The sequence below is a fragment of the Mesoplodon densirostris genome, chromosome 11, assembly GCF_025265405.1.
Source record: "Mesoplodon densirostris isolate mMesDen1 chromosome 11, mMesDen1 primary haplotype, whole genome shotgun sequence".
NCBI lineage: Eukaryota > Metazoa > Chordata > Mammalia > Artiodactyla > Ziphiidae > Mesoplodon > Mesoplodon densirostris.
In genome coordinates, this window is record NC_082671.1 from 105,959,177 (window position 1) to 105,983,324 (window position 24,148).

At 50.9% G+C, this 24,148-nt stretch overlaps 1 protein-coding gene, 1 long non-coding RNA gene and 2 pseudogenes across 3 annotated transcripts in view; 3 read left to right on the top strand and 1 right to left on the bottom strand.

The window, feature by feature from the left end:
• Window positions 1–564: 564 nt before the first annotated feature.
• On the top strand, window positions 565–2,515 carry LOC132499595 (phosphoethanolamine/phosphocholine phosphatase-like; annotated as a pseudogene).
• A 2,928-nt stretch (window positions 2,516–5,443) lies between these two features.
• Window positions 5,444–24,148, bottom strand: part of LOC132498676 (uncharacterized) — a 57,874-nt gene continuing 39,169 nt past the window's right edge. Inside the window, exons 2-5 of one of the 2 annotated variants that reach the window (XR_009533787.1) lie at window positions 14,997–15,073; window positions 14,344–14,583; window positions 7,860–7,994; window positions 5,444–5,702 (exon numbers count right to left, since the gene is read on the bottom strand). This is a non-coding gene — a long non-coding RNA (uncharacterized LOC132498676). The remainder of the gene's footprint in view (window positions 5,703–7,859; window positions 7,995–14,343; window positions 14,584–14,996; window positions 15,074–24,148) is intronic. The other variant, XR_009533786.1, reaches the window with a different exon arrangement.
• Window positions 17,032–19,105, top strand: LOC132498674 (probable ATP-dependent RNA helicase DDX28; annotated as a pseudogene).
• On the top strand, window positions 21,853–24,004 carry LOC132499161 (DPEP2 neighbor protein-like). Its single transcript, XM_060113551.1, has 2 exons — window positions 21,853–21,919; window positions 23,045–24,004. The coding sequence occupies exons 1-2, from the start codon at window positions 21,853–21,855 to the stop codon at window positions 23,299–23,301; spliced, it is 324 nt and encodes a 107-aa protein (XP_059969534.1). The 3' UTR covers window positions 23,302–24,004.

Here is a 24,148-nt window from a genome sequence, read left to right on the forward strand (position 1 = left end):
GCTCAGAGTCTTAACCACTGGACCACCAGGGAAGTCCCATCCCCCTCATTTTCAAAACTGCTATGGATTTAAAGCACATAAGATGGTTGTGATATGAGTGGGCTTTTCAGTATGACTTCTTTGACTTAGAATGTTTTCAATGTTTATCCATGTTGTAACATGTATTATCAGTGTTTCATTCATTTTTTTTATTGTGGTTAAAAATACATAACATGGGGATGGGGGGCAAGTGGAGGGAACGGCCCAGATGCACAGCATTCATGGACCCTCTGGACTGGAGGGATTCGTGAGAGCTGGAGCCCAGAAATCCGGGAACGGATAAGACACAGCGTCCCCTCCAATTCCCGTGAGCACCCCTTGCTCCATCCTGCACCCAAATACCTCAGCTAGGCCCTCTCCCCACTCTTGACACTCCAGACTCAGCCGGGACAGACCTCCGCAGCCGCCGCTCCCCACCCTGCAGGAGAAGCTCAGAGGTCCTGTCCCCCTTTCCTCTGAGGGACTCTTTTTGGTGACCACAAAAGGATTGGGTCGCTCAGGACAAAGCTGGTAGAGGAGAGCAGGATGGCTGTGCCCGGCACGCCACGCTTCCTCCTGACCTTCGACTTGGACGAGACTATCGTGGACGAAAACAGCGACGACTCCGTCGTGCGCATGCCGCGGCGGGCCAGCGGCTGCCTGAGAGCCTGCGTGCCACCTAGCACGAGGGCTTCTACAACGAGTACATGCAGCACGTCTTCCAGTACCTGGGCGAGCAGGGCGTGCGGCCGCGGGACTTGCACGCCATCTACGAGGCCATCCCCCTGTCGCCCGGCACGGGCGAGCTGCTGCAGTTTGTGGCCAAGCAGGGCGCCTGCTTTGAGGTTATTCTCATCTCAGACGCCAACACCTTTGGCGTGGAGAGTGCGCTGCGCGCCGCCGGCCACCACGGCCTGTTCTGCCGCATCTTCAGCAACCCGTCGAGTCCCGGCCCTTGGGGGCTGCTGGCGCTGCGGCCCTTCCACGCGCACAGCTGCGCTCGCTGCCCCGCCAACATGTGCCAGCACAAGGTGCTCAGCGACTACCTGCGCGAGCGGGCCCACGACGGCGTGCCCTTCGAGCACCTTTTCTACGTGAGCGACGGCGCCAACGACTTCTGCCCCACGGGGCTGCTGGCAGGCGGCGACGTGGCCTTCCCGCTCCACCACTACCCCATGCACCGCCTTATGCAGGAGGCGCAGAAGGCCGAGCCCAGCTCCTTCCCCGCCAGGGTGGTGCCCTGGGAAACCTCCACCGAAGTGTGCCTACACCTGCATCAGGTGCTGAGGATGTGGCCTGCAGGGGCCACCCGGGCGGGGAGGGGGTGGGGCGGTGGGGGTTGGGAAAGAGAAAGCTAGTTTTATTATTCCCTTTCCCTTTCGTTTTGGTATATCCCTCCAGGATTTCCCGGAATCCCAGGTTGGTCCATTTGGGGACTGGCGGAGGGAGTTGGGAGCTGTCCCCATCTGTGCAGTTAACCGAGCTCAGCTGCCACCCCCAGTTCCACTGCAAGCGAATTCTGGAGTCTGGCCGCAGCAGCGTGGCGCGCATATCTGAGCAGGCAGCAGTGTTTCCACAAACCTTGTCCTCTCAGTTGGGAGGACGGGGTTCCCTGTCAGGGTCGAGAAGGAACATGTCCCGCCACGTTGTGGTTAACTGTTGCCTTGGGCTGCATGGCCTACCTCCTCCAGTCTTCTGTCCAGAGGATCCAGGCCCTGAAATGTTTCCCCCCCCTCCCCCGCACTGGACTCCCCACGGAGAGAGGTGGTGCTCCCTGCCGAAGGTCCGAGGCCTAGATCTTGCTTTACCTACTGTGACTCTACACCACACTCCTTGCCTCCCCCCGGCCACCCTGTTAGCATCCCCAGAGGATAAAAAGCTAGAGGGAACGGTCACCTCCTGTTGGTGGAAAGAGGTAGCACACTGTCCCGGGGCTCGGGTCTGGCCAGCCAGGGACCTCACAGAGCCCGAAGATGTCTCGCACCCCAGCCTCGTCTATGCAGCAAGAAAGCAGGGACTTAACCAAAGTCGCCCCACTGGCTGGGCCTTTTGAGTCCCCCTCCTCCCATATGGAACAGAAAGCCATGATGCTTTAAAGCAGAGCCAGTGGAAACCCAAGGCCTATCTCCCTCTTCTGGAGTTTCAGAGCTGTAAAGGAGGTAAAGGGGCGGAGGTGAGCGAGACATCTCACGCTGCCGTCTGGGGGATGAGGGCGAGGTGAGCTCTGCTCTCAGAGAGCCCCACCTAAGTGAGGGAGCTGGTCCCCACTCTTGGAGGAGTGCCCAGCCTGGGGAACCAAGACTGAATACATAACAAAGCAGGCAACAGGCAAAAGAGCAGGGTGCAGCCCACCTTCGCAGAGGGGCACAGGGGTCTAGTGTGGAGAGCTCAATGAGCACCGAGGAAATGGGAGATATTGCTGCTTAGGGCTGGCAGAGGAGGCTCAATGAGCGGGAGTCTTACAAGTGGGTTGCTTTTCAGTCCCTCGGCCCGCTAGCCCTGCAGGGCAATCATCAGGAGGTCATCAGAATTTTATTCAAAGTTGGCACTTGCAGCTGGAGACCCGGTCTTGCATGGCGTAAGGGTCCCCTGTGGGTAAGGTCACCAAACTCCTTGGCTTCCAGTTCTTTCCTGTCTCCAGCAGGCCTCTGGGTACCTCATCTGTCTTTACCAGGACCCCTTCCCACTGAAATGGGGGGAAGGAACAGACACAGCTCACAGCCCAGGAGGCGTGCCGGTCTGGTCCAGTCTTGACTGGAGCAGGCTTTGGTGTGGGACTCAAGAGGCTCACTCAAGGCGGTGCTTGGGTCAGCATCCCAGAGATCCCAGGCTGTCGGCAGCTGGGCTGCGCATAGTTCCCGGGGAAGAATCCAGACCCCTCTGAGCTGATGCCCTCACACCAGCCACTGGAGTAGCGGCGGGTGATGCAGATAATGGTGCCCTCAGAGAAGGAAAGTTCATTGCCCTTCTGGCGGGTGTATGGGTACAGTGTCATTACTGCAGGGCGGGAGGAGAGGGGTGCCATGAGATGTTCCTCCTGCCCCGCCATAGGAATGCTTGTGCCCACATACTGGACTCTAGGGGGCAATGTGGGGAGTGGGGCAGGAGATGCCTTCTTCAAAGCCCCAGGACTCCTCCCCAGCTGAGCTAATATTCAGTATCAGGCCAGCTGCTTCCCTCCTCTGTGGGGGTGCAGTGGGGTGGAATAAAAGGCTCCACAAGGGTGACAAAGGCCATCCCCTCCATTCCAAGAAACTTCAGTGTTTGAGAGCAGGGCCCCAGGATCTACCCATGTTTTGTAATCTGCTTTCAGCCCCCGTTCATCCTGGTCTTCCCACAGTGTCTCTGGCAGGTGCTGGAGGTATTGCTCAGTAGATGCTCTAGTAGGTGTTCAGTAAATACAGTAACATTGAATAGTGTAGACTTGGTCGAGTGAGCCTTGGGCAAGTCACTTAGTTTAACCTCTCAGGCTCAGCTTCGTCTGTTAAATGGGAGTGTGAAGATCCTAGGAGGTTAAGTAAAAGTGAGAAAATGGATGAGAAGCTTCGACTCTGGGGTCTGGTATAAAGCAGGGGCTAAATTATGTTAAAACCCCCCACATAACATAACATTTACCATTTAAATCATTTTGAGCATACAGTTCTATGGCATTAACAACATTCACGTTGTTGTACAAATAGTCTCAGCATCCACCTCCGGAAGTTATTCATTTTCCCTATGGAAAATTGTGCATCAGTTTCTCTAAATTTTTGCCAACATTTGTTATTTTTAGCTTTCTTGATTGTAGGCGTTTTAGTGTGTGGAGGGGTCGGCGTTGTGGTGTTAACTTGCATTTCATCACGACTAATGACGATTAACATCTCTTCATGTGCTTGCTGACCATTTGTATGTCTTATCTGGAGAAGGGTCTTTTGAAGTCCTTTTTCCATTTAAAACATTGGGTTGTTTGCCGAGTCCCGCCAAGTGCTCCTCCTGGCGGCGTTGGTGTCGATGAGTCCAGCCTGGAGCGGTCTCCGCGCTGCAGGGGCCCGCGCCCCGGGGCATCGCTAGCTGCCTCTCAGGAGAGGAGACGCCCGCCCCCCGGCGCCCGTGCCTGGAGCGCCGAGATCGTGCTGCGCCGCGCGGACGCGGCGCCGCCGGGGCGGGTCTTGCTCGGCATTGGCTGCGGCTCACCTGAGCGCGGCGGCGGTCTGCGCGCCTCTCCCGGAAGAGAGTGTCCCGGAAGTGGGCGTCCCGGCCAGAGCGCACCTGGCGCGGGGCCTCCTTGGGGCTCCTCGCCGTCGGCGCCACGCGAGCCGGCGGGGGTCTAGAGGGCCAGCGCCCGGCGGCTGGGAATGAGCCGTCCCGTGGGTCCCAGGCACCCCAGCGGCATCCGAGCGCGGAGCGAAGGGAGTCTAGGGAGCCAGCGCCCGGCGGCTGGGAACGACCCGTCCCGTGGGTGCCTGGCACCCCAGCGGCATCCGAGCGCGGAGCGGAGGGCTGCGGACCACAGGTAAGGGGACAGGGGTTGGTGGGGGTGGGTGGAGGAAGGAACGAGGAATTACACCAGAGCTGTTTGGTACAGGGGCAGAAACAGAAAACTCAGACGTACCACTGCAGAGGCCATGGGAGTTAAGTTGTAAATGCTGCTGGCTTTCAGTAGCCTGCAGCCATTCTCTTCCTGTAGCTGATGGGATACAAAGGTCTACTGGGTTCTTTGCACGGGATAGTCTTGTTTTGCAGAAATTCAGCTCAGAGCCATCCTTGATGTGTAAGTGTAAGGTCGGATCTTAACAAACGGCATCGCGAAACAGAGGAACGCTTCAAGTGAGCTTTATTAGGGGGCGCTACCGGGCGAGGTTCACTGGTCCGAGAGAAAGGGGCCAGAGAAGTCGCCCCCGGGCGAGGGCTGGGCAAGACTTTATAGGGGAAGAAGGGAAAGGGGTGTGGTGAATCTGGGAGGGCGCGGGATATTCCTTATCTGGTGGTCTCTTGGGGTGTCGTGGCACTATCTGGTGCCTGTTCCATCAGTCTTGGGACCGCTAGTCCCGTCCCTCGAAAGGAGGGAAGGCTGGGCTGGGTGGAAAGCCCCCAGATCAGTTCCTGGAACTGGGTGGTCCGGAATGTCTCCAGGTCAGTTTCTGGAACGGGGTGGTCCGGAGAGTTTCGGTCTGATGCAACCTGTGAATCTGATTGCGTTCCCCTGCCTCGGGCCAGTTGGCCTTACGTCCCGACATCTTTGGTGTAATGGGGCGGCGTTCCGATCTCTGGCTACTTCATGCTGAATGGGGGCGTCGAAAGGGAAGTCGGGCGACCAGAGGTCCGAGGCTTAGGGCAGACCAGTGGGGGTTTCTGTAGGAAGCAAGGTGTAAGGACCGAGGAACATTTGGTTTGTGGCCACCCGAGAGACTTCCTCCATGCGCCGGCGAAGGAACCTAAGAAAACGGGGCAAACATGAGCAAGATACAGATGAGAAGGGGCCTCAGATTGGTGTTAGCCAGGTATAGAGGGTGGATCGCCACCAATCGGGAATTGGGGAGGCGGACTGTTGGTGTTTGCGTTGGAGTTCTTCTCTTAAGCGATGGAGGGCGTTTACAGCAGCATTCCTCCTGTAGGAAGAGGCAGGTACCTCCTTTGTCGGCCGTCAGGAGATCCAGGGCTCATCGATTCTGGAGAGCGACTCGGGCTATGGAGGTGATTTGGCACTGGAGAGAGGAGATGGAGGCGGCGGAGCCTTCAATGGCTAGCTGGAGTTTATGTTCTAAGTCGCGAGATGTTGAAACACTATGTGTTAGAGCTCCCCCCCCGCACCCCCCCCCCCCCGAGGCCTGCAGCGACCAGGGAGGAGGCGAGAGAGATGCCTGCGACCAGAGAAAGAAAGATAGCTCTTTTTTGTCGGGTAAAGGGCGGCGTGGTTAGCGAGGAAAATTCGGCTTGGCTATACAGTGTGAGTTGTGGGACGAGAGTAACGGGGATACATGGGAAGGGGGAGGAAGAATTGATCTCTTTTGTGAGGGAACCATTGCACCACAAAAACATGCCTGGTGGTGCTTCAATTGATGTGTTTACCGTGAGGGATGTGTTGCAAAGAAACCCAGTATGAGGTAGATTTGGGCGGCTGCCGTAACAGATGGTGAGATTTTTTTGAATCAAGGAATATGGGGACTTTTAATGGGGAAAAAGGTGGGTTTTGGGATGTGTAGGAAGTAGAATTGAAGGGCTGGTCGAGTGGGACAGCAGCCAAGGGTGGACGGCCAAGCGAGGCACATAGAAAGCAGTCGGAGATGTTACCTATTCCTGTGTGGTTGAGTATCTGTAGTGTTTGTTTGGTCAGTTCGGCTGCTGCTGCTAGGGCTCAAAGGCATGGTTGCCATCCCCGAATGGTTGGGTGTAGCTGTTTGGAGAGGTAAGCCACGGGGCGGTAGGAAGGCTCTACAGGCTGGGCAAGGAGTCCAGTGGCTATTCCGGCCCGTTCATCCACAAAAAGGTGAAAAGGTCGGTTTGGGTTGGGCAGAGAAAGGGGAGGAGAAGATATCAGAGCGTTACGGAGGGTGAGAAAGGCCTGTCGAACGGCGGAAGGAGAGGTGAGGAGTCCTTGAGGGGTTTCCTTAGCGGCTAGATATAAGGGTTTAGCGAGGAGAGCAAAGTTAGGGATCCAGTGTCGGAAAAAACCTATAAGGCCCAAAAAGGAGAGAATTTGTTCCGCTGTTTCCGGAGGCTGGAGTTCACGGATAATCCGGGTGTGATCGGCTGTTAGATCTTTTGTGGTAGGGGTAAGATGGAGCCCCAGGTAGGTTACAGAAGATACAGATAACTGAACCTTGGCTGGGGAGACCCGATAACCGCGAGAGCCAAGGTAATTGAGGAGATCTGCAGTATGTTGTCTTGAGAGGCTGAGAGATGGGCTACAAAAGAGGAGGTCATCTACATATTGAAGGAGTGTGCTGGGGGTACCGGAGCAGGAAGTGAGGTCCTGTGCCAGCGCCTGACCGAAGAAGTGAGGACTGTCGCAGAAGTCCTGGGGAAGAACCGTCCAGGTGAGCTGACTGGAAGTATGAGTATGCGGATCCGTCCAGGTAAAGGCGAAGAGGAAATAGGAGTCGGGATGTAGGGGGATAGTGAAAAGGGCATCTTTGAGATCCAGAACCCTAAACTGGGTTGTGGACGGGGGGATATGGGAGAGCAAGGTGTATGGGTTTGGTACTACTGGGTGCAGAGGAATTATGGCCTCATTGATTAGTCGGAGGTCCTGGACCAGGCGATAATCCTCAGAGGCCTTGCGGACAGGCAGGATGGGGGTGTTTCAGGGAGAGTCAGTGGGGATAAGGAGTCCCTGGCTTAGGAGTCTGGTGATAATAGGTTGTAGGCCCCTAAGGTGAGTCTCAGAGATGGGAAATTGGGGCCTTGATGGAAATTTGGAGGGGTCCTTTAGGCGGATGAGGACGGGGGAATGGTGTGTTGCTATTATGGGCTTAGAAGTATCCCAGACTTGGGGATTGATGGGGTTGGTGTGATTGGAAGAGGGGGATAGGAGGGGGAGGGTTCTAGAGACAGGCCGAGAAGAGGAAGCAGGAGTTGGGAGGAGGGGACCTTAGCGTCAGGTCTAACCAGCTGGAGGGAGGCCCCTAAGTGGAAAAGGACATCTCGGCCTAGCAAGGGAACTGGGCAGGATGGTATCACTAAGAAGGAATGAGTAAAAGGGAGTTCTTCGATATGACATGGGAGTGGACCGGTCTGGAGTGGGAAGGATGGTTTGCCATCAATACCCATGACCGAGATCTGGGAAGGAATAACTGGCTCGGAATAAGTAGGCAGGACCGAATAGGTAGCCCCCGTGTCCACCAGAGATGAGATGGACTTACCCGCTACCTGTAGCGTTACCCTGGGCTCGGCGAGGGTGATGGGGGTCTTCGAGTCCGGGTGCCGTCAGTCGTCAGCCAATCCCAGCAGTTCGAGTGGTAATGCCATTGGGTCGGCCTGCCCCCCACGTGGAGACGCTGAGGGAGGGCCAGTCGTAAGGCAATCACTCTAACAGTGGCCCGTTAACCCGCAGCTGGGACAGGGCTTAGAAGGAGGTCGGGGATTGGGACATTGGCGAGCCCAGTGGCCTTCTTTTCTGCATTTGAAGCAGGCCCCCGGCGGGGTTGCCTTTTGCGGACCCCATGGATGCTGTGATACATGGGAGATGGCCGGCCTTAGGGCGGCTACAAGAGGTTGGGTTTGGAGGGCCACCTTCTGGTGCATCCGAGCCTGTCAGCTGGATCCTGCCAAATCCTCACGGCCATTGTAGACTTTAAAGGCCATCTTTACCAGATCTCAAATAGGGGTTTGAGGGCCATCTTCTGCCCGTTTTAATTTCTTTCGGATGTCCGGGGCTGATTGGGTGATAAAATGGGTGGCTAGGACCGCTGCCCCTGTCGGGGTGTCGGGATCCAGCTGGGTGTAGAAAGTTAAGGCCGCTGTAAGGCGATTGAGAAAGATAGCTGGATTTTCGTTAGGTTCTTGGATTATCTCTTTAGTTTTTCAAAATTGACTACCTTATGAGCAGCAGCCTGCATGCCAGCCAGGAGGCACTGGATCATGAGGTCGTGTTTATGACGGCCATCTTGGCCATCCTGATAAGTCCAGCCTGGATTGGTACCAGGTACAGCAGTCACTCCGACAGGCATGGAGTTGTCGGTAAGGTGAACCTGATCTGCATGGTTTCGGGCAGCAGTTTGAATTCTCTTTCCCTCTCATCAGGGGTCAGAGTAGAAGATAGGATCACAGAGATATCATACCAGGTTAGATCGTAAGCTTGAGAGAGGTAGCGAAATTATTTGATGTAGCGGGAAGAGTCGGCCGAAAAGGAGCCTAATCGCGTTTCTATTTGAGAGAGAACTTGGAGGGAAAAGGGAACATGAACTCTAACTAATCCTTCCGCTCCTTCTACCTCCCTCAGAGGGCAGAGGAGATTTGGATCTTGGGAGTCGTGAGAGCGTGTATGTGCACTAATTGGCGAAGCAAGGGGCGAGGGAGGAGAAACCGTTGAGGGAGGCGGGGGAGCAGTTGGATGGGCCGGAGCGGCTGCGGGATGAGGAGGGACCGCTTCAGGGTTGGGTGGAGGCTGGAGAGGAGCTCTAGAGGGGGGAGAGGCGAGAGATTCGGGTGGGTCGCCTAGTGGAGAGGAGTCATCATCAAAGGAAATTAGGGGCTTGGATGTAGGAGATGTCTGTTTGGCAAGAAAGATCTGGGAAGTGGAACAATCGACGTAGAGGGAGGGGCGGGAGCGTAAATACCAGAAGGCCTGAACATAGGGGACCTCGGATCATTTGCCCATCCTGCGGCAGTAATTATCTAGATCACGGAGAATGTTAAAATTGAAAGTCCCTTCAGGAGGCCATTTGGATTGATTGTCTAGAGGATATTGTGGCCTGGCCACAGTGGAATAGAAAATAAGCCGTCGGCAACGGAGAACTTGGGAGAAACCGAGGGCTGTAAAATTGGCTAGGAGACACCCCAGGGGTGTCTTAGAATCTGGTTTCGATTCTGAGGTTCCCATGACCCCCAGTCTGTCCCTGAGTGAATGGAGAAGGAGAGAGGCGTGCCTGGTCTCAGTCTCCAATTCACGGCAGGTCGGAGGGCAGTCAGGTGATTGGGACGTCTCCACAGTTCCATAGACCTCACTTGCTATATGGTCGGTCTTTTGATATATGTATTTAATAGGTATTTGTACACGTATGGTAACCCTAATCTTAATTTTTCCATTCACCCCACCTATCCTTTTAGATAAGCATACTTCTAAGTCTGTGAGTGTCTTTCTCTGTGGAAATATGTTCATTTGTGTTAGTTATTAGTTAACACCTATAAGTGATATCATAGGATATAGGTTTTTGCTTTCTGACTTACCTCATGTTCTGTGATTATCTCCAAGCTCATCTATGGTGCCTCAAATAGCAGTGTTTCATTGTTTTCCATGGCTAATATTCTGTTGTATAAATAGACCACTTCTTCTTTATCTGTTCATCTGTTGATGGACCTTTGGTTGCTTCACTGTCTTGGCTATTGTGAATAGCTATTGTGAATAAGGCTGCAGTGCAGATTTTGCAGCCCGGGTCTTCTCGATTCAGGTCTCAGGTGAGAGGCCCAGTGGTGTGACTGCTGGATTGAATGGTACCTCAATTTTTATTTTAATTGCAGCTCCCTTCTGTTCTCATTATTGGCTGTTACCACTTTACATCTCACCAGAAGCTAGAGGGTACAGTGTTCTCTAAAACCCCTTCAATATTTATTGTTTGTAGTCTTTTTGCTGATGGCCAGTTGACTGGTGTGAGTTGAAACCTTTTTGTAGATTAGATTTGCACGAGTCTAATAATTACTGAGGTTGAGCTTTTATCCATTTTCCTTTTTTTAAAAGAGAGTGAGCCAAATTTACCTCTTCATATTATTTTCTTGAAAAATTTGCAGTTTTGAATTTTTTTGGCCATTCCCTACCTCTGCACAGTTGTTTAGGGCAGGTGTCCTTTACAGCCCTGAGTCCTTCTGAATGTTAAGGGACCATTAGCGGTGGGTTTAAAGCCGCTCTTGTGGGAAACGGCCACAAGGCGGCAGCATTTCTACATTTCCAACTCTGAGTTTTTGGGCAACAGAGCTTTCCTGGAAATTGTGTTAGTAAGCAGCAAATTAGAGTGGAATGTGCCAGCGCAAAGCCCCAAGAGCATATATATCCTAAATTGTTGTTTGCTTTTTAAATTTAATTTTTATTAATTATCAGAGCAAATTTGATAAAAATGTAGATTCTCCTAGGTGTACAGTCTCTGGTTCATCCTATCAATGTATCTGTCTATTCCTCTTTGGATCCTTTCCCGTGTATGTTATTATAGAGTGTTGAGTAGACCTCTCTTCGTATTCCATAGGTATTGTGTGATTATATATTTCATATGTATTAGTACATGTCTGTTAACCCCCATATCCTAATTCATACATTCCTTACACCTTTCCATTTGGTTAAACATAATTTGGTTTTCTGAATCTATGTGTGTCCTTCTCTTGGAAATTATTTCATGGGTATCAATTAGGTAACACCTATAAGTGATGTCATAGGATGTCTGTCTTTCGGTTTCTTTCTTACTTCATGTTGGGTGATTATCTGTAGATCCTTATATGGTGGTGCCAACGGCACTGTTCCATGCTTTTTCATGGCTAATATTCCATTGTGTACATGGACGACTTCTTCTTGGTGCATTTTTCTGTTGATGGATATTTTGGTTTCTTCCAGGTCTTGGGATGGTACATGTTGCTGCAGTGCAGGATTGCCAGCCTGTGTCTTTTTGATTCTGGTCTAATCAGGTGATAACCCCATGAGTGGTCCTACAAGATCACATGGTAGCTCCATTTTTACCCCTAAACGCACCTCCAATCTGGTCTCACTACTGGCTGTTACCAGGTTTCATCCCACCAGCAGCTAAAGGGTACACAGTTCTCTAAAACCCCTTCAGCATTTATTCTTTTAGACTTTTTTTGCTGATAATCATTCTGACGGCTGTGAGGTGAACGTTTTCGTACACTGGACTTGCATGGCTTTATTAATTCCTGATGTTCAGCCCTTTTCCGTTCCCATTTTTTTAACAAAAAAAGAAAGGAAAAGAAACAGAAGCCAAATGTGCATAAATTATGCCTCTTGAAAGTGTCGGTTTGAAATATGGACGTCTTTTGAATTTTTGGTCTATATATGACCCCAGGATTTGTTTTCAGGGCAGGTGTCATTTACAGGCCTGCAATTATTTTGAATATCAACTGACCATTAGCGCTGGGATTAAAGCTGCTGTTGTGTGAAACGGCCACAAGGTGGCAGCAGTTCGCCTTTACCAAATCTTGTTACTAGGGCAACAGAGCCTCAATGGAAGTCGTGTTCTAGGTTATAACTTAGAATGGAATGTGCCAGGAAAAAGCCCCTTAAATTTATGTCTCACTACTTCTTGTTCGTTGTTTTTATTTAATTTTTATTTTTTATCACAGCAAGTTTGATTACAGGGTTTGGCTTGTTCTAGGTGTGCAAGATGTGGTTCTTTTACACATAAACATATGTCTATTCTTCCTGGGATCCTTATCCCATGTACGTTATGACAGAATGTTGAATAGTCTTCTCTTAGTATTCTGTAGGTCTTTGGTGATTATATATTTCACCTGTGGTTGTATACGTCTGTTAACCCCAATATCCTAATGTATCCAATCCTCACACCTTTCCATTGGTGAACCATAAATTTGTTTAATGAATCTGATAGCCCTTCTCTGTGGGAATATCTTCACTGGTATCAATTTTTAGGTAACACCTGTAAGTGATATCATACGATATGTGTCTTTCTCTTTCTGACTTACTCCAGGTTGTGTGATTACATCTAGAATCATCTACGGTGCTGCACAGGGCAATGTGTCCTTTTTTTCCTTGGCTAATATTTTGTCTGTACTTGTACCAGTTCTTCTTTGTCCACTCATCTGTTGATGGACTTTTTGGTTACTTCCATATCTTGGCTATTGTAATACTGTGCAGTGCACATTTGCCTTCCTGTGCCTTTCCAATTCTGTCTTCTTTGGTTATAGGTCCAGGAATGGGCCTGCTGAATGATATTGTAGCTCAACGTGTACCTTTTAAAGGCATCTCCATTCTGTTCTCATTAGTGGATCTTTCAAGGGTACGTCCAACTGAAAGTTGAGGTTATGCATTTCTCCACAAACACTTCAGCATTTATTGTTTATAGGTTTCTTGCTGATGGTTATTCTGAGGTGTACCAGCTGAAACCTCTTTGTAGCTGAATTTGCGTGTGTCTCATAATCTGTGGAAATTAAGCTTTAAGGCATGTCCATTTTATTTTTCAAACTGTGATTACAGCTTAGCTCTTCAAAGTGTTTTCTTAAAGTATGAGTCACATTTTGAAATTTTTTGGCCATTACCTCCCTCAAGGCATTTTGTGGGCAGGTCTCATTTACAGCCATGCAGTACTTGTTCACATGAAGTGACCATTAGCACAGGTTTTAAGCTGCTTTTGCAGGTAACGGCCAGAGGGTGGCAGCCTTTCTAAGTTCCCCACGCTGGTACTAGGGAAACAGACCTTCCTGCCAGTGGTGTTCCTCGGTTATAAATTAGAGAGGAATGTGCCCGGATAAACCCCCAAATGCTTACGTCTCCTTACTTATGTTTGTTTTTAAATTTAATTTATACTTTTTATTGGAGTAATATTCCATTGTGTACATGGACCACTGCTTCTTGGTGCACTCCTCTGTTGATGGACATTTTCGTTGCTTCCAAGTGTTGGCTATGGTAAGTATTGCTGGAGTGCAGAATTGCCAGTCTGTGAGGTTTTGATTCTCATTTTCTCAGGTGACAGGTCCAGCAGTGGGTATGATTGATTGCCTGGTAGTGCAATGTTTCCCTTTTCCAAGCACCTCCATTGTGTTTTCATTAGTGGCTCTTACCACGTCCCCCTTAGAACGGAGGGTACGCACTTCTCCAAAATCGCTTCAGCATTTATTGCTTGCAGCATTTTTGCTAATGGCCATTCTGACTGCTGTGAGCTGATAGGTTTTTGTAATTTGGGTTTGCGTGTCTTTACAAATACCTAAAATTCATCATTTTTCCAAGCCGTTTTTGTTTGTTTAAAAAAAAGGAGAACAAAGTGTGCATACAATATACCTCTTGAAATTGTCTTCTTGGAAGGTTGCCCTCTTTTGAATTTCCTATTCGGTTTTCGACCCCAGAAATTTTTTGGTGGACAGGTGCCATTACAGAACTGCACGTTTGGTGAATAGTCAGTGACCATTAGCAGTGGGTTTAAAGCTGCTGTTGTGTGAAACGGTCACAAGGAGGCAGCATTTCTCCATTCCCCAATCTGGGTAGTAGGGCAGGAGAGCCTTTCTGGAAGTCGTGTTCCTAGGTTGTCAATTAGAATGGAATGTGCCAGGAGAAACCCCCATACGTTTATGTCTCATTACTTCTTGTTGGTTGTCTTAATTTTTGTAATCGGGGTAATTATTAGAATACTGTTTGTCCTAGCTATACACAATCTGGATCATTTGTACATTATATATGTCTATTCGTATACAGATCCTCTTCCCATGCAAAATATTAGTGTTCCGTAGACCTCCCTTGCTATATGGTCGGTCTTTGTGACACATGTATATAATATGTATTGGTATACATAACACTGATCTTCATTTATCCATTCCTCCCACCTTTCCTTTTAGATAAGTATAGTTTTTTCCTACATCTGTGAGTGTCCTTCTCTGTGGAAATATTTTCCTGTGGGTCAGTTATTAGATAACACCTATAAGTAATATCAGAGGATATAGGTCTTTTGATTTCCAACTTACCTCATGTTCCATGATTATCTCTAGGCTCATCTGTGGTGCCTCAAAGAGCAGTAATTCATTGTTCTCCATGGTGAATATTCCATTGTGTACATGGACCTCTTCTTCTTTATCCATTCACCTGTTGATGGACATTTTGGTTGCTTCACCATCTTGGCTATTGTGAATAAGGCTGCAGTGCAACTGATACAGCCTGTGTCTTCCCGATTCTGGACTTCTCAGGTGAGAGGCCTAGCAGTGGGCCTGCAGGGTCGAATGGAAAACGTAGGGAGTAACCAGGCAAAGTCAGTTACCATGGCAGCCCTGGGAAAAACATTACCAAGTGACACTAACACTCCCAGGAGCCTACATTTGTTTCCACAATAAGTAAACCTTTCTCATTTCTAAAGTACTATACTGTGAAATATGCATCTCAGTCACAACTAGAGGTTACTCAGTGTCTGCTGTGAGTGGGAGGAAAACAGAAGGGCCTTACACAGTACCTAAAGCAATGACAAGAAGAAACTAGGGGCCACGGGCAGAGACACACAGGCTCAGACAGGCTTCTTTCCCTATGACATTCGAAGATCACGTTGTAAGGGCTCAAGCACGGGAAAGCAGCCACTACCCAGCTACCCTGTCTCAAATATTTGGAGACAGTCAATGCAAATACATACCTATGTATTATTCTTTTCTGATCATTCTTTCAGTGTAGCCCTTCTGGCTTTGTGCAAAGCGATTCTTTGTTTTGTACCTGAAAAATGAGTGGCACATGTAAATGGATGAAACATGTCACAGCAGACATCCAACGAGCACTTCAGCTAACGAACGAGGAGCTCCGAGTTCTGGGAAAGAATCGTAAAAGTAGTGTAGAATCACAATATCTTAGAGCATCCTTTATATCAACTCCCCTCTATCATATCACCAATCAGTGGTCATCAGCCTATACATGAACTTTGCAGTGACAGAAAACCCAGCACTGTCTAGACAGGTCTAGGCACTTCTAGTTGCTACAGCAGTCTATATCAAATTCAGAATCTGGCTCCCTGTCACGCATCAGTCCCAGTCTGCCTTCTGCAATGGTACACCCCATGGCACACCTCATCTCTTTTCCATCTGGCCCATTTCCCAAACACATGAGGACAATTTTGTTTTTCCTAAAGCTCTCTTCTCCCACGTCACCCTCCTAAATCACTCCTTCCTGTGTTTATGACTTTAAGGAGCCCCCAAGGTTTTCTCATCCCAAGGCCATGACAAGCAATGGCATCAGTGTGCCTGCTACAGATTCTGGGAAAAGGGCAGGGCCACACAAGGGTCTGGCAAATGTGACTGACTACCTGAAGTGAGAGTACATGTGACAACCTCAGCCTCTCTTCAGTCCTCAGCCTCTATCCAAGGTTTCTCCATAGCACACTATTGACATTTTGGGCCAGATAATTCTTTTGGGGTGGTGGGGAGGGCTGTCCTATGCCTTGTACGGTATGTAGTAGCATCCTGGCCACTACCCACTAGATGTCTGCAGCACCGCCCCACCCCACCCCGGATGTGACAAAGAAAAATGTCTCCAGCCATTGTCAAACGTTCTGGAGGACGGGTGAGGGCAAAATCACCCTCACTCAAGAGCCACTGCTCTTTCCAATGACTCTGTTCACCCATGAGGACTCAAAACCCTCTCCTCTGCTGGCTTAGCATTCAACTCTCCAGAACGTCTACCGTGTATCAAAATGCTATTTGAAATTGGATAGTATTTCTCTCTATAACGGTATCTGATGAAAGTAAAACTCTTTCGCCAGATGTTAAGAACCTCCCAGGTGATTAATCCACGTTTACCTTATCTCCTACCCAAGACACTGGAAATTACAGAAATGATCGGACACCCATTTTCGGTATCCGTTCAGGAAGTACCTGTTGCCTAAGGCTTTTTGGCAACCTGACCAACTGAATTAAAGTAAAATATTCTGCCTGACCGTGGCTTTGTGGGACAGGCCACAAACCTGTAGCAGGACCCTCCTCGCTGCTATTTACGGAATTGAGGTATCTGACTGGAAAGCCGGTGGAGATGAACTACCCAAGAAAGCAGTGGGTTCAGGATGAGAATTTGGAAAGGGTGACAAGGGAGGGGAGAATGAACCTCAGCTGAAAAGAAAGGGGAAAAGTACCAAGAGATGAGTTCTCTTGACTGAAGAGAAGATACGCTGAAAGCCATCAGCTTGCCCTCGGGGCCCTCAGCTCTCTGGGGAGCTCTAAGGGAAGGGTGAGCCTGGACCTACGACTCCGGACTCCTGGTCTTGGCCCCCAGGCCTGACCATTCACTCAGACTCTCAATAAATACTTGTATTCAGAGACCTTACACGGGGACCACATCTGGGAAAACATCGCCGCACCCTCATCATAAGTCACAGGGGGAGACCCGAACTGGCCAAGCCATGACAGGAGCTGTGAGGGCGACAAAAGAGCACGGCAGGGATCGGACATCGGATCGCCAGAAGCCCTCCGCCCTCCTGGTTCATGATGCCAGGGCCCCATCGCCGCGTACCGCCGGACCCCGGTCTTGCCTCCGTCGCGCACCCTTCCCCAAGGTTGGCGGTGGTCTGGTGTCACCATCCCCGGTTCGGACCTACAGACCTCGCCGCTGCGGAGCTCTACATATCCCGCTCCTTCCACGCAGTTCGCCGATTTCCCGACCACTACTGAGCCGCGCCAGCCACCGTCCGCGAGGCCTTGGCGCGCCTGTGACGTCACTGTCGTGCGCCTCTCCCGCAACAAGGGGTGTATGGCTCTCGCACGGCGGCTGCGGCTGTTGTCGCTCGCGGCTCGGTTGCTTCTGGTGCATTGCTGGGACCTGACGGTCCGCGGTACCAACGAGCCGCTGCCCGTGGTGCTCTCCCGCGGGCTCTACAGCGGCAGCAGGAAGAGCGGCATAGCGGCCAGCGTAGTCCCCCCGCGGCCGAAGCTGGCGCGTCCTGGGCTGACGCTGATGTCAGCGTGGCGACCCGAGTTGAACCAGCCGGCTCACCCCTCACGCTGGGCTCTTGGAACCCGCTCCACTCTCTTCGTTCGGCTGGAGGAATCGGCGCACCCACGCGGGCCATTTCTCCATCGAGTGCGCGCAACATGAGGCTCCAGCGCTGCGGAACCTTTCGCCCAAGGGCAGCTGCACTGAAGTGTGTCTGGAGCTCCCCGTTCTGAGCGCAGTACAAGAGGCTGCTCCCGAAGTTGTTCGGCCCACAAACGTGCAGTCGAGTACCATTCCCCCACTTCTTCGCGGCCGCCACATTCTCTGCGCCGCAGAAACCGGCAGTGGCAAAACTCTCAGCTACATGCTACCTCTCCTTCAACGGCTGTTGGGCCAGCCAAGCCTGGACCCCTGTCGTATCCCTGCTCCTCAAGGCCTGGTTCTTGTGCCTTCTCGAGAATTAGCCGAACTGGTGCGTGCCGTGGCCCAGGCCTTGGGCAGCTCCTTGGACCTCCAGGTGCGGGAGTTAGGGGGAGGCCATGGCATGAGGAGGATCCGGCTGCAACTGTCCAAACAACCTCCAGCAGATATTCTGGTGGCCACTCTGGGGACTCTGTGGAAGGCCCTGAAAACTCAACTGATCAGCCTGGAGCAGCTCTCCTTCTTGGTGTTGGATGATGCAGACATGTTGTTGGATGAAATCTTCCTGGAACTGGTGGATTACATCTTGGAGGGGAGCCATATAGCAGAAGGCCCAGCTGACTTAAAAGACCCCTTCAATCCCAAAGCTCAGTTAGTGCGGGTGGGGGCCACATTTCCCGAAGGTGTAGGCCACCTGCTGAGTAAAGTTGCCAGCTTAGACTCTCTAACCCCCGTTACCAGTGACAAGCTCCACTGCATCATGCCTCATGTCAGACAGACATTCATGAGGCTGAAGGGAACAGAGAAGGTGACTGGGTTGGTACAGATCCTTAGGCAGCATGACAGAGCATATAGGACTGGCGCCCCAGGAACTGTTCTGGTGTTCTGTAATTGCTAAAGCACTGTGAACTGGCTGGGGTATATATTCTGGATGACCACAAAATCCAACACTTAAGACTGCAGGGACAAATGCCAGCCTCAATGAGAGCAAGCATCTTCCAGTCCTTCCAGAAGGGCTCCCGAGACATTCTTCTCTGCACAGACATCGCCTCTCAGGGCCTGGACAGCACCCAGGTGGAGCTAGTCATCAATTATGATTTCCCCCTTACCCTGCAAGACTACATCCACAGAGCAGGGAGGGTGGGCCGGGTGGGGATCGAGGTGCCAGTCACTGTCATCAGCTTTGTGACCCATCCCTGGGACGTGAGCCTGGCTCAGAAGATTGAACTGGCAGCTCGCCAGAGGAGAAGCCTTCTAGGACTGGGGTCCTCAGTGAGAGAGCCTTTGCACCAGCAAACCTTATTGCAGCAGGCTTATATATGATGCCATAACAGGGACCTTTCCCTCTGTGCTGGATGGGTGAGCACACTTGTCAGTAGGGTGCTCTGGGCTGCCTAGTCACCTTCTGAAGACCCGGGCTGCTGTCTGGCTTCAAAAGGTAAGTTGCTGGCCAACACTTGAGGGTGAACTACTGAGCTTGGCTCTCTGCAGTCTTTCACATGAAGAATAATGTCGATCTTGGCTCTGTATTATGTCATGGTTTCTAACAATAAGCGATGTTTCTATGGGTGCCCCTTAATAACAGTTTCCACTGGGGCAGAATTCAGTAGACCCTGAGAAGACGCACACTCCAAACTACCACACTTAGGACGAAGGCTCTTTCAATGGATGTTTTAGTTTAAATTTTGTTTCCTGCCCCCAAACATCCATCAAGCTTCCAAGAGAAGGAAAAGGGGATGTGACTAGCAATAAAGAGAAATTTTCTTCACAACAATGGCCATGGCAAGCTTAGGCACTTTTGGTGAAATCTCTCTGGGAAGTACTGGCAGAGGAATAAAAGGCAAACTGACACAGAAATATTGCTTGGTGTGCATTTCCAGGCTCTGCCTTCTTTCTCATCTCTTGGTGGCAGGTGGAGGAAGAGAAGAAAAGGTTAAACTTTTTTATAAACCAGCAGAGTAAGCTTATAACATCCTCTCACTATCTCTGCATAGGTTCTAGTCTCTGCAGCATTATATAAGCTTTGCCCAAAGTAACGAACTGTTGAAAGTCAAATGTAATACTTCACCAAACAACTTAAAAATGCTTGCGCACTGGAAAGGGTTACGTTGCAGAGAACACAAATGGACCCAGAGCAACCTTTGCCGAAAGAGAATATTGTGCTAAATGTACAGTCATAGCTCTTTTCCATATGAAGAAACAGTCAGAAGGATAAAAGAACTTGGTCAAAATCACACAAGTCAGTAGGAAAGAATCTGGTTTGTCTGTCCTCAGGGTTGTGTTCTTTAACCACCAGGCTAGCTTTTCTCAAATCTGATTCCTGCATAGAATAACTATACACCTCTGCTTGCCTTGAATATTCCCTGTTTATACGTATGCCTGCTGCAGTTTTTAATATTGCCCACTTTGACTCCCAAAATCAACCGAGAATACACAATAATTTGGTCTCTCTATCCATGGACCACTGTGGTGGGACTGCCCAGGAAGCTTATTAAAAGTGCAGCTTCCACGGGGCTTCCCTGGTGGCGCAGTGGTTGAGAGTCCGCCTGCCGATGCAGGGGACACAGGTTCGTGCCCCGGTCCGGGAAGATCCCACATGCCGCGGAGCGGCTGGGCCCGTGAGCCATGGCTGCTGAGCCTGCGCGCCCGGAGCCTGTGCTCTGCAACGGGAGAGGCCACAACAGTGAGAGGCTCACGTAATGCAAAAAAAAAAAAAAAAAGTGCAGCTTCCTGAGCCCTACTCCAGATCTAGATAAGTTTTCTGAGGGTTGGCTCAAGAATCCAGGTACAAGGCCTTTTAAGTGGTTTGGTGGAACCCCCCAGGTGATTCTCTCGCTCTCTTAAGTTAATAAACCGTTTATTCTGCCTCCCCCAGATGCCCAGCCAGGTCCTGTTAAGGTAGGAGTCCCCACACCACATCAGAGAGATGCTCCCAGCCAAGTAATCTCTGGAGCCTTGGAGATTCTGAATGGTCTCATGCTGGCCCACCTGCCGTGACAAACCTTCGCCAGAGCAAGCATTCCCCTTCACATTTTACCTTCTACCACTCCAAAAGGCAGTCTGCTCCAATGAGGCCTGACTTCGTCTGTCCTAACGGGCACCCACTGATTCAAGCAGTTTAGGGATAGAAGGTGCTGTGATTCTCAACCAGGGTGGCCCAACCTCTAAAAGGGTAGTCCAAGCAGTCTCTACCTCCTGGGCACATCCCCTCTGCAACAGCCCCAGTAAACGAAGGTCCCATCTTTGCTTTTTCAAGGTCGGCAACAGGGAGTCCCCTCCTAAAGAAGGTTCTCTCTCATTGCCACACTGTCAAAAGCTGCCCCAAATGTGGTTCCTTCCTGTGGGCCGGATCAGGCTAAGGGCAGAGTTGTCTCTTTCCTTCTCTGAGTCGGACCAAGTTGTCTTACTAACCCCTCTTCACAGTGTTGACCATGATTTTCACGGGGGCTGCCGCTGAGCCTTTATCTCTTCCTTTCATGGTGGAGAGAAAGAGGATTATAATGATTTTTACTTCTAGGGGAGAGGGGAGTGTAATGATTATGTTGTCATTTTGTATTATGTCCTTTTGTCATGAATTTGTTTTGAATTTCATATTAAAATGGGCCCACCATTCCCACTTTGTGAGGTCATTCAGCACCCTCATTTTGCACCTTTAACATCTCTCTCAGTATCACTTGGAAATGTTTGAAACGGCATGAGCTCGTCCTCACATTCCTATGAGCTGTAAATCCGAAGCCCCGACACGAACGTAACCATTGAGCAGAACCCCTCTCCGCTAGCTGTGTAACACTGGGTAGGCTCCTTAACATCTTGGTTTTTCTAAGCCCTCAGGTGTAAAAATGTGAGGGTTCTATGAATTTATATTTGGGGCAGGACAAGGTCGAGAAGAGTGTGTCTTTGCTTGTATTCTTCCAAACTGGAATGTCTTCCCTCTCTTCCCCATGGGTCCAAATCTCACTTGTCCTTCAGGCCCACTGCCAAGGAGCCTTCCCTGATTCCCCAGTCCACACAAGTCTCTGCCTCTTAGGGTCAGTGCCCTACAACCTAGCTGTCTCTTAACGTTAATCTTGCCTCTCAAGCCAATTTCAGAATGTGGGTCTCTCTTGCCCTCCTGGGGCCCCTGGGGCTGTACCAGCCCACCTGCACGCCCCACGTGGGGTGTCTACTAGACTAGGGCATGGGTGGGGAAGCCCAGGTGTGAGGGACCAGGCAGAGTACCTCTGCCTCCACCCTGCTCTCCTCCACAAAACTGCCCCTCCTCCTGAAGCCTGACCGCAAGTCACAGGTTCCTTATTATGACCTCACTGGGTAGTGATGACCTCACAGGCCTTCTCACAGTTTCCATGGCAGCATAACTATGGAAATGTGCTGCCCTCAGAGAAACTTCCCTACCAGTTCTCCACCAGATACCAATCTCTTTGGTTGTCTGAGAGAGAATGTCTGACCGGATCGTCTATATTTACTCAAACCTGTGCTCTGTTCCCTGGCTGGACAGTGCAGCAGGTACACCGAGACCGGGCATCTGTAGAAGAGGCATGGTGTACACACAACCTCACCTGGCTGCCACATGTTCCTGTGGGGCTTGCCCACTACATAAACCTCAGCACTTTCCCAGCTGTAAGTAATACCAGTGACCTGGGACACCTTCAGGGTCCCACAGTGCTCACTGCTGAGGACACGTGAAAGGTCATCCCTGAACTAGTGTTCAGGAAGCTTCTGATCTTTATAAATGTTGCCTTCCGCTTTGGGCTACAGGATGCTTCCATTCAGACCCTTTCCTGATTGGCCTCTTAGCAAAAGACAAGCGCATTTTTGTTGGCAGACGGTAAACGGAGCAGTTTGAGGAAGAGGGCCACTCTTGAACCGCACCTTCAAACCCAGGCACCTCTGTGCTGTCATGTACACATCTATATCGGTCCCCTCAGACACATCCCATACTGAGCTGCTGAGTACTAGGGGAGAGGGTGGTGCCATATTCATGGGAATACCGGAAGAACCAAGGGGGGTGATGAAGTGCTAGTGAGACTGGAGGGCTGAGCAGATGGTGTCCCAGGAGGCTGGGTGGATGTGAGCCTACACTTGGTACCCAGAACCCGGTTCTGAGTCTCCTGATCACTCTGCCTCAGTATTTGGCCTTGTTCTAATCTAGATAAAAGTATCAGAGGGCTAGAGTTCAGTGTGGTTGTAACAGGCATTATAAATGGGGCCCAAGAGGGGTTGCCAAAGTGGGAGGGGTCCTTAACCAATTTATATTAGATTATCTTTTTCCAAAACTTGAAAGACGTTTCCATTAAAGCCTCAGAAGTGACACACTGCAAGAAATGTTTTCTCTGTTGTGGAAGGGAGAGATGGAGAGGATCATGATTGCAATTTCTTTCGGGGTCTACTGTTTTCCCTGGCAACGGTGAAGAGACTACCTCACCTGACGCAGCCGTAGGCTCTAGGAATTGCTTTTGCGGCCAGTGTCCCTTCTCTAGGGACTCATAGAGGTGATGGGCCAAGTCTGTGTTTTGGATGTCAAGTAGATTAAAGGTCTTCAGCCACAAACTGGGAGAGACATGAGAGAGGGAAATTCTGGCAGGAGACTGTACAGCAGAAGTGACTGATCAGTTCTGATTTTCTTTGCAGCAGCTGTGGCTCCCCTTTCTCCTCCTACACCTGGCCACTACCATGTCCTCAACCGAGGGTGTGGAGAAACGCAGGTGGGCCGGCATGGGGAGACATACTGCCTGGTTGGTGGCTACCGGGCCTACGGGGATGCTCCTTTGGCCATGCCAGCAAAGGCGGAAGCCGAGAAGCCAGTCCCCAGATGTGCTCCCGAGAGAAAGCACGCTCCGGAAGAGTCGGACGAAGATCTCGGTTGCTCCAGACCCAAAATCCGGTGATTGTAGCATGGTGCCAGGAGGCGGACTCCACAGAATCTTGCTGGCTGAACCATTCTGAAGACAGGGCAATGGTTTAACTGCCTAAGACAGCGAATGCCTCTTCCTGCAGTGACCCCTCCCGCCCCCCCCACTGCCCACTACCACAGATTAGAACCTGCGTCGTTCTGTCTGAGCCTTCCTCAGCCAGGAGCCTCCCTGCACACTAAATGGCCATAAGCCAGGAGCCTCAGAAAGTGAGGTTTGAAATGAGAGTCTGCCCTGAACATCCCAGGGCGGAAGCTGGCCTGGAAGAAAACCTGGCATTCCTCTGCTCAATCCTCACGGGCCCCTTTGTGAGCTGGAGAAAGTGAAGTCTGCACTCTGCGAGCCGAGGAGGATGCAGGAGCAGATACAGGGTGCAGAGAAGCCTTAGCAGTCTACCACATGGGCTCCTGCCCTGAGCCATCGTCAGCGGCCACCACCACAAACCAGTGGGGAGCTGGGCTTTTTGAAACTGAAAGCAGCAATCTGTGGCTTCCCAAAGAGCCTCCTGCCTGGGGTCTCAGGAGGCAGGATAGAGAGGCCCAGGAAGCCCTGCTCCCTGAAGCAAGAACAGGATGGAGAGTCAAGCAGCACGCACCCCGCCCCGAGGTTCACATGCTCCTTTATTGCCAGGCCTTTCCGTCCCCAGTGGCGTCCCTTACTGCTCAATAAAATGCTTTTCTGTAACAGATTTCTAGGGTCGCCAATGCTCAGACTTAGGTCACTACCCCTGTGCTAGGCACTCCTGCCACCTGGGAAAGATTCCAAAGGTGGAACAGCTCCAGGGGGTGCCAGGGATCAGAGCAAAAACTTGAGAGGCTGGGGA